This window comes from Prionailurus viverrinus, chromosome A1 (genome assembly GCF_022837055.1).
Source record: "Prionailurus viverrinus isolate Anna chromosome A1, UM_Priviv_1.0, whole genome shotgun sequence".
Classification (NCBI taxonomy): Eukaryota; Metazoa; Chordata; class Mammalia; order Carnivora; family Felidae; genus Prionailurus; species Prionailurus viverrinus.
The window spans coordinates 36,227,053-36,239,943 of record NC_062561.1 but is presented as its reverse complement, the minus strand read 5'-3'; the positions used below and the strand labels follow the sequence as shown (position 1 = coordinate 36,239,943).

Sequence of the window (12,891 nt, the reverse complement as noted above, 5' to 3'; positions counted from 1 at the left end):
AGTCGGACGCTTAACCAATTGAGCCACCCAGGTACCCCAAGGGTGATAAATTAAAAAAAAAAACAAAAACAAAACAAACAAACAAACAAAACTATGTTCTGTTAATTAGACCAAAAAACTTAACTTGATTTACTTGGATCGATAAGCTTCCTAAATTCTGTAGTAGGCTTCACCATGAGCATATTAAGTGAAACAAAGTTTTTTTTTGTTATAGTAACCTAGTTTTAAATTATTTTGGTATAAAGCAGTTTTAGGAATAGTGACTTTATTTTCCACAGTGATTGAAAGGGATAACCATATGAATAATCCTATATCATTTATGTTAGCTTTTGAATGTCTCCATGGTTATACTTTTGCATATACAGATTGTTAAAAATTCACTTCAAAGTAGGAAGTCCCGCTTGGAGACACTAACACAGGAGGGCACGATGAATACAGTCTGTCCACGTGTGTCAGTGTCGGCCCCAGTAAAACTCTCAAGTTACTCTTTATGTGTTTGATTTCAAGCTTCCCTGCTTCATGTGAAATAAGAATAAATACGGAGTAGGATGTCAACAAGGCAAACAGTTAAGCAGATGCTGTAGGTGTTTCATGAAACATGAAAGTGAGATTTGAAATGCCTACAGGTAATCTGTGTGTTGCTGATAGTGGAGAGTAAACTCGTCACTTTTGAAGTAGCATCCTGGTTTGAAAACTCTGACTTCTATTCAACTTTTTTTTTCTCACCTTCACTGTAATAGTGATTCCAGGCTTTTCTTTTCCTAGGAGGGTATCAGAGTATGTTTCTTGCTTAAGTACATTCTTGAATTAGTTACTCCATGGCTTTCACTGGACAGGGAGGAGACAAGTGAAATAGTTGACAAGTGTCTGCCAATCTAAATGACAAATAGCTTTTTTTTTTTTTGGTGTGGTAGGAATCAGAAATTCTGAACATTTATAAGTGAGTAAGCTGTATTCACAAGTGTACAAATGAAGAAGATTTTTTTTAAACAATATTTGTTTTCATTTAAAAATGTTGTGTTTGGTTTTCTTATTGTCATAGGAAATGTTCTATTGTGTCTTAAGAAAATGGTATTATATCTTGGTATGTGACTTAAACTTGCTCTTAATGTTTATAATATTTTGCTTTTGGTTATTGGATGAAACTTTGTCTTTACAGTTCGATTTTTCAAAGGCCACACACACACACACACACACACACACACACAATCATACATACAAACACATATACAAAGAGATAAACACAGTTATATATCCTAAAATTTTCTTTCCCCTACTTTTTAAAAAACAGATGATATTCTTGTTCAAAGCTTTCTAAATCACCACTGGAAAAAAAAATGTATTAATTCCCATTAAGGTAGTTTTTCTATAACCAAGGTAAGCAATTGTCTATTGGCAGTGATGTCCTAATTACATTAGTGTACTGTGATTATACCAGTGGGTTTATGAAAAGAGGTGGTTTGGTCAAGATGAAAATGTTCATTTAAAAATAATGATGAAACTCTTAAAACAGTCGAACTTTGAAACTTAGGAAATTAGGATGCATTTCAATGGTTTGAGAAATTTTCTTAAGACTTTTCTTTTCAATACGTACATCTGAGTTTTCCCTCTTTAAATCTTTTTTTTTTTTTTTTTTAAGTTTATGTGTTTTATCTTGAGAGAGAGAGAGAGTGAGAACCAATGCAGGAGAGGGAGAGAGAGAGGGAAGGAGACAGAGAATCCCAAGCAGGCTCTGCACTGTTAGTGCAGAGCCTGGTGTAGTGCTTGAACTCATGAACTGTGAGATCATGACCTGAGCTAAAACCAAGAGTTAGACTCTTAAGCGACTGAGCCACCCAGGCGCCCCTTCCCTCTTTAAATATTGCCCAATTTCTGCTCTTTGTAAAAGTTTAAAGTGAGGCTTATCCAGTGGTGTGTTGGTAAATGTTTAATGGCCAGCTCTCTGGGTGGGGGGAGATGGGGTGATTGGCAGCATTTGCTGATTTCTGCATTGTGTTACGTCCCACAGGGCAGATTCTAGCTACCAACACAATGTTGCTGGACACGGAGCACAGAAGTGATAGACATAGTCTGGTTTATCCCATCACTGCTCTCACAACTAAGATTATGTGTCATGAGTGATTTTGCACATGATATTCTTATGTTGTATTTTTAGAATATAACAAATATGAAATATTTGTGAGCATATCTCATTGTGATATTCTAAACTGGAATACTGACCATGCATAACTGCCTTTGTTTTTTGTTTTTTGTTTTCCTGTTTATCAGTTGGGTGGAAAGTTTTGGACATGAGGGGCTTGGATTATTACTGGACATTTTGGAAAAACTGATTAGTGGCAAAATGTAAGTATATTTATTTTTATTTTCAATTAAGCTACATTTGCATGTCCAGCGATAATCCCAACAGTGATGTTTTTTATGCCAATGCAGACAAGAGAAAATTGTAAAGAAGAAGCAGCATAAAGTCATACAGTGTCTAAAAGCTTTGATGAACACACAGGTATGTACATAGGTAATTACATTGTATTCGTTCTTCACTGGTGCTTACAGAATTTGTATAAAATAGAGTTGTGTGTAGTACAGAATTTGCACTGAAGTGATGTACTGCTTTGATAAGCTATTGAGTACAAATCCTTGTGGGTGGGTTGATCCTCCCTTTCTACCCTCCTTTCTGTTCTCCCCTCTCTCTTCCTTCCTTCTCAATTTTCAGAAGTATAGCAAAAATAAGCTTTGAAATCATACATGATAATTGAACGTGATCTGCAGTAATATTTATTATCAAAGAATCCAGTGGGAAAGATTTAGTTTTCATAGCCTAGAAATTTAAATCTACAATCAAATTAATGTAAAAAGGTGTGAAACGATTAGAAGCAGGTCTCCAAAATGGAGCAATGATGCTTCATACAAGTAATATTGAAACCAAAGGCAATATGGCAGGTCTGCAGAGTTTGTAAATTTGAAGAGGATACGTAAGAAGAGAGGAACACTTGAAGCTCCTAACTGAAGTTAGATTTTTCAGACAGTGTTCCCATTTTTAAATATTGTATACTGTTAATTGCAGAAATTGGCTCTATCACATGGCATGTCTTTAGCTTCAACATCTAAACATATCTACCTCATGATGGGTACAGTAATGATCGGTGTTTTAGTTGCCATTAGACAGCAGGAGAGGAATTTTACCTGTGGTGTTAGGGTGATTTGTGTTTCACAGCAAAACTGCCTGTATATTTCTGATTAATTTCAAATTTTTAATATTTTGTCTTACATTTTAAAAATAAGCCTTTAGAGCCTTACACACTTAAGTACTGGTACTTCAGTTATTAACATTCATATTTCTTTTTATTAGATGTAGCAAATACTTCTATTTTCCTTTTTTTCTTTTTTTTCTAATGTTTATTTTTGAGGGAGAGACTGAGTATGAGAGGGGAAGGGGCAGAGAGAGAGACGGAGACACAGAATCCAAAGCAGGCTCCAGGCCCTGAGCTGTCAGCACAGAGCCTGATGCAGGACTCTAATTAAGGAGCTGTGAGATCATGACCTGAGCCACAATTCGATGCTTAACTGACTGAGCCACCTAGGCACCCCAATATTTTTTAATCCTTCATGTCTTATTTATTTTTCAGCATTTTCTTGAGCTGAGATTTCTGTTTTTGCACAATGAGATATTTTTCACCTCTCTGCCTTCTCCAATCAGATATGATTTTCTTTCTTTTCTTTTCTTTTTTTTAATGTTTTGTTTTTTGAGAGAGTGTGAGTGGGGGAGGGAAGAGGGAAAGAGAGTAGAGGATCTGAAGTGGGATCTGCCCTGACAAGCTGACAGCAGCAAGCTCCTTGTGGGGCTCGAACTCACGAACTGTGAGATCACAGCCTGAGCCAAAGTTGGACGATCAACTGACTGAGCCACCCAGGCGCCTCTAATATGATTTTCAAGGAGAATATCTGATGTAGAAATCCTCTTTATATTGATACATATTCACATATATTCTATATTTGAATGGATTGTTCTGTGAGAATTAGTTTTTAGTTAGACTACATATTCTTTTTTACAATATGTCTTAAGAGTAAATGAAGAAAGCGATTTTTCTATCCTGAGGACATAATATTGCTTTAGAGAGGCTCCTTGTAAATTGAGAATATAGAAATTGGAAATTTCCCTGATGATAAGGCTGACAGTAGAGAAAATCCAGGAACATTTTTTTAAACTAAAGGGGCATGTGGATCATTCTTTGATTTTGGGAAGAATACCAGGATTAAAGTGAGATGAGGTGGTGTACAGAAGCAATTTCCTACTTCAGACTGACCTGGGGAGGGAGTCAACTTTATGTGTTTAGGTTCTGATTGATACAGTGTGTTCCCTTATAATGGATTGCTTTTGCTTATAGTTTGTATCTGTGGAGCTGGAATCTATTTCCATTTGTGTTGATGGCTATCATCTGTGCTAATAAGAATAAAAAATTGCTGATACTTGAAATTATTCTATTTTCTGAATTCTAAACTTAATAATATATGAAATAATTTTTCGGTAAAGTCCCCCTCCTCCCCAAGATTTGTTGATGGTTTTTCATTTATGTCACTGTGTACTCTTTACAAGAGTTCCTCGAATAATGAAAAAAATATAGGTTCTGAGAGGGGAAAAAAAGTGGTACCATCTTAGGCACTAGTAATTATGTAATTAATGAGTAAATCTGGTAACAGATGAAAGTGAGTTTCTTGTAACACTAAATTGGACTAAATAGTATTTTCTAAATGGAAAAAGATTTTGAATATTAGGGGAAACAACAAAATGATGAAAAGTTAAATATGTTTAAGAGGTGAGTAGAACAGGGGCTACATTTTGCTCTGTTAACATTTTGTGTGTTGCTTTAAGGTGTGCACCCCCCAGCATAGGTGTTTTGCTCCTGAAGCCAGCCCCCTTCCCAGTGTTATCTCTGCTACTGGGATTAACTCACCATAAGTAGTTAGTGATTGAGCATCAGGATTCATGCCCTATTGAGTATCGTACTCAAGGATTTAGGGCCTTCACCTTGCCCTACCTAACACTTTTCTAGTGGCTTGACATTCTATCTGTTAGGTAATAATGGGCCTCAAGTAGAAAGCAAATGGAACCTGGCTTTATTCCTCGATTTAGAACATACGAGTTTTCATAGAAACCAGAGTGGCCCCTTGATATTCAGTAGAGAGACACCTTAGACCTTCCAAAATTTGTCACCGCCTCTCTAACGTTCTAATAGGCTTCATTTAATGCACTTTAAATGCTAGCACTGGTAAGTTGATTATTTCTTTCACAGAGTCAACAGTTTTTGTTTGCTTTGCTTTGTTTTTTAAATAATTGAACAAGAGTAATTTTAATGAAGTAGGCGGCAATTCTGTCTTTAGTTCTAGATGCTCAGTGGTGGTAATCTGGCCTCATTCCAGTCTTAAAATGAGCGCGGCATGTTTTTATGTTAGCAAAGTCAGAATACTGCCGATGGTGGAGCTTTGGAGTTTAGGAAGTGCTAGTGAAAACTCTGAAATCAGAGAATGCTCGTATTTTGCTCTCTACTCATAATGGTTTAGAGCTAGAGGGCTTCACAGAGAAGGTAGTTAGTATCACTTGGAGGAAATCGGTATGAGTTGTTTTGAGTATTTGGAGGAGCCACAGGACTCTGATTCCAGACGGGCAGGAGTTGGCTAAGGACATCCAAGTGGGTGGGAAATGAAAGGGAAATGCTTTACTGAATCCTCTAGTTTCTCAGGACAGAGCCAGCTCTTTGGCACTTGGTAATCACTGACTGATTGGCTTTTTGAATTGCATCTAAGTGGTACTTTATAAACCTCTGACAATTCCCTATAATGGTTATTGAAGAACATTGTAGTCCTTGGCCCCATGCCTGCTTTCTCTTTCTTTGTTTCCAGTTAGGAGACAGCCCAGGGCATCACAAAAGGGATCATTTCCTGACTGGCTTAGCTATCTATTTGTAAACTTTTCCCTGCCACCAACAAGACGGAGATGTCTCTCCAGAAAGCATATCCTGGGCCCTTGGCCCTTCTGCCTGTGCTGCTTCCTTGGTACCTGTGTTCCTTAGATAGTGGTTGAAAACAAATGCAGTGTTTTCAGCAGTGTGACGGCTTCTTTATATAAATGACGTAGGCACGATAGGAAAATTAGAAATAAGATTTCATACCACTCACAGCATTTGGGTCTAAGCTTGTTATAGATTTAACTTTGATAATTATATCTAGTGTTAACTTTGAGTTAAGCTGTAGTTCATAGGTCTGTAATTGGGATTAAAGTCCTTTTTAGTGTTCAGTAGTTATTCTAATCAACCAATTTCTCACTCTTTAGAAGGATCCTTTGGGATACATAGAAGATAAATCATATTGTTTTATTGCTTCTATTTATCCTCTGTTATTTGATACTTATCTCCCATAGATTGTAAGTGGGCCCTAAGAGATGTATATATCCTCAAATCAAAACACGAAGTCATTAACATGACTCCTTATCTTCTAATTGGATGTGGCATCCTGGCAGTAGCAAACAAACTTTATCCTTGTCCAGCATCATCCCATTTATATAATGTGTTTACAACTGCATTGTCTTTCTGATGATAAAATACCAGTCGGATCAGAGTATCTATGCTCCTCATGGCAGTTTCTACACGGGATCTGTCCAAATCTTCTTTCAACTTGTGCCCATTTTATGAACTCAGCATTACTATCTAGGTGTGCGTTATGTAATGTGGTCACCACCTGTGGCTACTGAGCACTTGAAAGGTGGCTTGTCTGAACTGAGATGTGTTGTAAATATAAAACATGCACTGGGTTTTGAATACTTAGTTATTTTTTCTTCCTGTCTCATCAGTAAATGTTTTATATTGATTATGTTGAAATGATAATATTTTAGATATACTGGATTAATTTGATTAAAATTTTACTTTTTTATTGGAAAACTAGATATTGTGTGGGTGGCTTTCATTATATTTCTCTGGATTAGAGCTGATCTGTGTATTTACTTGTGTGGTATATCCCTTACCAACCATCCTTCCCAAGAAAGCTCCTTATGGCCTCAGTGTCTGGTACAAAAACTGACTTTTTATTTTGTGTGTTTCTGTTGGGAAATCTCCTTTTTCCTCACTGTTTCTCCCTTTCTCCAGTTGGATACTTAGCCTTCTTAGTAATTGTAAGTCATACTATTGTAAAATCACCTTTGAGGAGTTATGTTTGGTTGACTATCAAAGTTTTTGATGTGAATAAGTCTATGAATTTTTTCCAAGATGTTATACATTCCTTATAGCTTCTAGCTTGTACAAAGTAAAAAAAAACAAAAAAAAAACAAAAAAAAAAACTATTATCCTATAAACTTTTTTAATAACTGTATTTCCTCTAGGGCACTATTTTTTTTTCCCCCAATAAACTGCTAACATTTAACCTCTTATTTCCAAAATGTTATAGTATGGCTTGGAAAGAATTATGAGTGAAGAAAGAAGTCTTTCTCTATTAGCCAAAGCCATCGATCCCAAGCACCCAAGTATGATGACAGATGTGGTAAAACTCCTCTCTGCAGTATGCATTGTAGGGGAGGAAAGCATGTAAGTCCTCTCAACTCATTTCTCTAATTATATAACAATATAATTTGATTTACTTAATGTTTTCATTATTCTATTTTAGACCAGAATTTACTGTTAATAAATGAAGTATTATTTAAGCAGCTGATTTAGATTCATAATTGTCTGAACAGAAATGTTTGAGTAATAATTATTTCTCAATCAGTATAGTAGTTATGGGCTAACCTTTTTCTATGAAAAACTTATTTCTTCATCGTATTTAAGTTGTTCTGAATTCAAACCCTAAATAAAAATTCTCAACAAAGACTTAAAAAAATATGCAAATGGATTCTGTTTCTTAAGTGATTTTTGTTTTCTCGATAGAGTTAATTCAAATTGTAGGTCATGCAATTTCCCTTGTAAAAGCAAACATCATATTATTTGAAAATCTGTTTGTAAGGCAGATTTAAAAATGCTATTTGTGGGGCACCTGAGTGGCTTAGTTGGTTGAGCCTCCAACTCTTGATTTCAGCTCAGGTCATGATCTCATGGTTCATGGGCTTGAGCCCCCGAGCCTCTCCTCTCACCCCACTCGGGCTCCGTGCTGGAGCAGCCTGGAGCCTGCTTTGGGAATTTCTCTCATTCCCTCTCTCTTTGCCCCTCCCTAGCCCATGCTCACACTCTTTCCCTCAAAATACATACATAAACTTAAAAAAATAATAAAAGTGCTATATGTAATAGTACTTTACTGGTTGAGGGTAGTCTTTGACCATAAAGTACATCCTGAAGTTTTAAACTTTAAAGACATTATCCACACATATTAGGATTGTAAGCAAAAGACCATTGCATACATATTAAAAGATAATTATAAAGATAAACCTCCACCCCCCTTTTTTTTCTTTTTTGAAAGGTTGGGATTCTTATTACAGGAAGCAGTTAAAAATTATTTAAAATATCTTTTAAAAAGGGTGAAGTATAAAAACAGAACAACCTATAGAGTAAATAAATAGCCCTTTCATAAAGGCTAGGTAGAGAGGCCTGTAAGCAGAACCTCCCGCATGCATTTGAAAATTGTCCTTGTGGGGACCCTCCTGGGCCTGGCAGCTGTTGAGCTGCTCTGTGTGGATTATTGGAGAGTCAGCAGGCAAGACTCAGGCCCCGCCCTTGGCTGCACCGGTAGCTACGGTGTGTGTCCACAGACAGGGATGTCCCTTCGCGGCTGCACAGCTAGGTGTGTGTCCACGGACAAGGATGTCCTCCCGCGGCAACACGGGTAGCTAGGTGTGTGTCCACAGACAAGGATGTCCCCAGCAGCAGCACCAGCACGTGAAGCCAGGTACAGCTGCACCACATTCCCTTAACTGTTTCAAAAAGACCATAGTAACTTTATTGTAAAAACCCTAAGAGGGTATTTAATATTAACACACAAGATGCACCTAGTGCTCCCCCCTCCGCCTTTCTTCCTCTCCTCCTCCTGCTCCATTCTCCTCCTCCCTCTTTCCACCCATTTCTTGTGTCTTCTCTCTTCCCTCTTGCCTCCTTAACACCTTCTCCTTTCCTTTCCTTTTCCCTCCTCTTGGCCGTCTCCTTTCCCTCTTCTTTCTTTACCCTCTTTCTCTTTTTCCTCCTCTTTTTTCACCTTCCTCTTCTAATTCTTCCATATTTATTATTTCTTGACTTCATAATAGGTTATTAAAATGATACAGATAACATTTACAGACTACATGTTTATGTCTACAAACTGACCTACAATACACTAGATCGTGTTAACACACTTTCTTTAAAGGTGTAGCGACTGTAGCTCTTTAACTGCTACTTTTTATGTGCGTATTTTTATGTGCATATTTTTTATGTGCGAATGTGTGTATATAAATCCTTACTACTGTGTATTTTTGGCTATCAGACTTCATTTACACTGAAAAGGAAGTAGAGTGTAGTGATTAAGGAAACCAGGACAGTGCTCACCACAAAGACTGTCTGATTTCAGATCCTTGCTTCATCATTTAGGAGACGTGAGACCTTAGAAAAATTGCTTAACTTTTTTCTCCCTCAGTTTCTTGCTCTATAATATGGGACAATACCAACTTCATAGACTTATATACATTAAAAAGAGTTAATATTTGTAAACTGATTTAAATAATGCCTGATGTGTAGAAAGCACTTTATAAATGTTTGGTAAGTTATCCTCATCATAGGGTTATTAGGCATAAATGAATTAAAACATGTAGCTAGTACTTGATACATGCTATGTACTCAGTAAGCTTTTAAAATGTTGCTGGTTCTGGGAGTAGTGAGTCTGGAGTTGAATAGATCAAGCAGTTGTATTAAGGCATTTAGATTATTTGCTGTTGGCAATTTAATTAATTTCAAATTTTCTGATAGCCTTGAAGAGGTTTTAGAAGCTTTAACATCAGCTGGAGAAGAAAGAAACGTTGACAGATTTTCATCTATTGTGGAAGGTCTCAGGCATGATTCAGCTCAGCTGCAGGTAAGTTTCAGGTATAATCTTACATATTGTTTTATAACTGTTTTCTGACTGGCTTATATTTAAGTATGAAACCCTGCATGCCATTGAATGTTTTATAACATTTCAAATAAATGTATAGAATTCTAATGTATAATATATCACAATGTGTTCTTATAGTTATAACTTGGTGTATACCTATTATTATTTCCTTGGGTTACTTTCTTAGATGCTGACTTACTAGGGATTTCTATAAAATCGATAATCAAAGTCCATGAATTCTTTATTTTCTGTTAGTCTTACTTGATAATTACAACTTTTTATGAAGTTTGGACAATTAAGTGAATTATGGCTTTTTGCTGAATTATTAGTTTTTATATCTGAAAAGTTAAGAGTTTGCATGAATAATGAGACCAAGGTACACTAGGATTTTCAAAGATATTTAAATATTTAAGTGCTGTTGGGGCACCTGGGTGGCTCAGTTGGTTGAGCGTCCAACTTTGACTCAGGTCATGATCTCATCAGGCTCTTTGCTGACGGCTCAGAGCCTGGAGCCTGCTTCCGGTTCTATGTCTCCCTTTCTTTCTGCCCCTTCCCTACTCACACACTGTCTTCTGTCTCTCAAAAATAAATAAATATTAAAAAATAAATTAAAAAATATTTAAGTGCTGTTAGAAAGTCACTTTTTTTTAAGGAAGTTATTTTTAGACTTAACTAGTATAGTGTCCAAGCTGTATAACTAATGTTTATATAATTTCTCCTTTTTTTTTTTTAAAGAGGGGTTTTGTTTTAATTGCTGGAATTGTTACAGTTATTGCTAATAACCTGAGTATCTTTAAGGAAATAATTAATACCTGACTCCCACCTCTGGATATTTAAAAAATTTAATTGGTATGACCTGGCTATTGGGATTTTTAAAGATTCTCAGATGATTCTAATGTGCAGCAATGATTAAAAACCAAAATGTGCTAATAATAGCTACAAAGGAAATTTATTTCCCCCTTAATTAGTAAAAAACTTCTAGTTTTAAATTTTATTTAAAGGTCTGTGCAGCTTGGCCTCTGTATTATTTTTTATTGTGGTAGGAATAAAGAAACCAAATCTTACGTTAAATTAAGAAAAAAAGATAGTATTTGATGATCAATCAGAAAATTTTAGAGATGTCAAAATTAAAAAATGTATTATGGTATTTCTGATGATGGTGTTTGTGATGATGACCTTTCTGATGACAGTGTTTGTGAATGACTGGTGAGGAACCCTGTTGTGATTTGTTTCTCTGGGCAACAGGTAGGGCTGGAGATCCGAGTATATATTCGCTAATGCATAGGTCCTGTTACCAGAGCTTCTGGAAAGAAGCCTCTCCTTACTCATCAGGGCTTGTCAGAGAGCATGGGAGTAGGGGCCTGGGATGTGTTATCACCTCTGATGTGGACCTTGCTCCTTCAGATTTTTCATCTGTATTCTAGAATCTTAGAGTCTACAGTGTGTATCCATGGACAAGGATGTCATTGCTCTCATTTCCCTTCTCCTTTTTTTTTTTTTTTTTTAATGTTTCTTTTCTTTGAGAGTGTATGGGCGGGGGTGGGGCAGAGAGAGTGGGGGACAGAGGACCCAAAGGGGGTTTTACACTGACAGCAACGAGCCCCCTGTGGGGTTCGAACTCATGAACTGTGAGATCATGACCTGGTCCAAAGTTGGACACTCAACTGACTAAACCACCCAGGAGCCCCTCCCTTCTCCTCCTTTCTCATCTGGCCCCAGACCTCCTATTTACCACAAGCCTAATGAAGAGTGAACACAGAAAAAACTTTGTAGAGAAAAGCTGATTACTTTACCTGAATTTTCCTTTAGTACCCAGGTTACCTCTTACCCATATAATGTTTGTGCATATAGCAACAGGTTATCAGATGAATTTTGGTCATTTGCATAGCATATTAGATAGAGATCATGTCCAGTTTTTAAAATCTCACTTAGGAAATGTAATAGTCACATATAAACTTTATCCCCTAAATACTTTTTGTGCTAGTGTATGCTTTTTGTATTTAATAATACATACATCCCAAGAGTGGAAGGGATGCTGTCTTGGAATGGAAGGAGTAGACTTCTGAGTCAGATAGCTTGAATTTAAGTCCCTGCTCTTCCCATCCTGGCTCTGTGACCCAGGATCGTGCCCTAGACCTCTTCTTTGCCTCCATTTTTTTTTAATTGTAATATAAGGAGACTGTTGATCACTACCCCATGGTTGATGTGGGGATTATATAGATTAATGTATTTAAAATGTTTAGTTCATTTGCCATAAGAGTTGAGTAAATAAATGGTAGACTTCAAAAGGAATTTTGTTCAGTTAACAACAGTGGAGAATGGAGACTGAAGGCGATCTTCCTTTCTCAGAAACATACTAAAATTGATACTAAAATTATTATATAACTAGAGGCACCTGGGTGGCTCAGTTGGTTAAGCGTCCAACTTAAGCTCAGGTCATGATCTCACGGTTCATAGGTTCAAGCCCCACTTCGGGCTCCGTGATGACAGCTCAGAACCTGGAGCCTACTTTGGATTCTATCTCTCTGTCTCTCTCTTTGCCCGTCACCTGCTTGCATGCACACTTGCTCTCTCTCAAAAATAAACAAACATAAAAAAAAGAAACCATCAGGGGCGCCTGGGTGGCTCAGTCGGTTGAGTGGCCGACTTCGGCTCAGGTCATGATCTCGTGGTCCATGAGTTCGAGCCCCGCATCGGGCTCTGTGCTGACAGCTCAGAGCCTGGAGCCTGTTTCAAATTCTGTGTCTCCCTCCCTCTCTCTCTGACCCTCCCCCGTTCATGTCTCTCTCTGTCTCAAAAATAAATAAATGTTAAAAAAAAAAAAAAAAAGAAACCATCAAAAGATTTAAAAAAATTGTTACA

The 12,891-nt window shown here is 36.9% G+C and overlaps 1 protein-coding gene across 2 annotated transcripts in view; it reads left to right on the top strand.

Annotated features, from left to right (window-relative positions):
* DIAPH3 (diaphanous related formin 3) overlaps window positions 1-12,891 on the top strand; it is a 504,348-nt gene that overhangs the window by 136,555 nt on the left and 354,902 nt on the right. For both annotated transcript variants that reach the window (XM_047871375.1, XM_047871365.1), the window contains exons 6-9: window positions 2,269-2,343; window positions 2,431-2,500; window positions 7,432-7,568; window positions 9,906-10,011. In XM_047871375.1, the coding sequence (XP_047727331.1) occupies window positions 2,269-2,343; window positions 2,431-2,500; window positions 7,432-7,568; window positions 9,906-10,011 (388 nt within the window). The remainder of the gene's footprint in view (window positions 1-2,268; window positions 2,344-2,430; window positions 2,501-7,431; window positions 7,569-9,905; window positions 10,012-12,891) is intronic.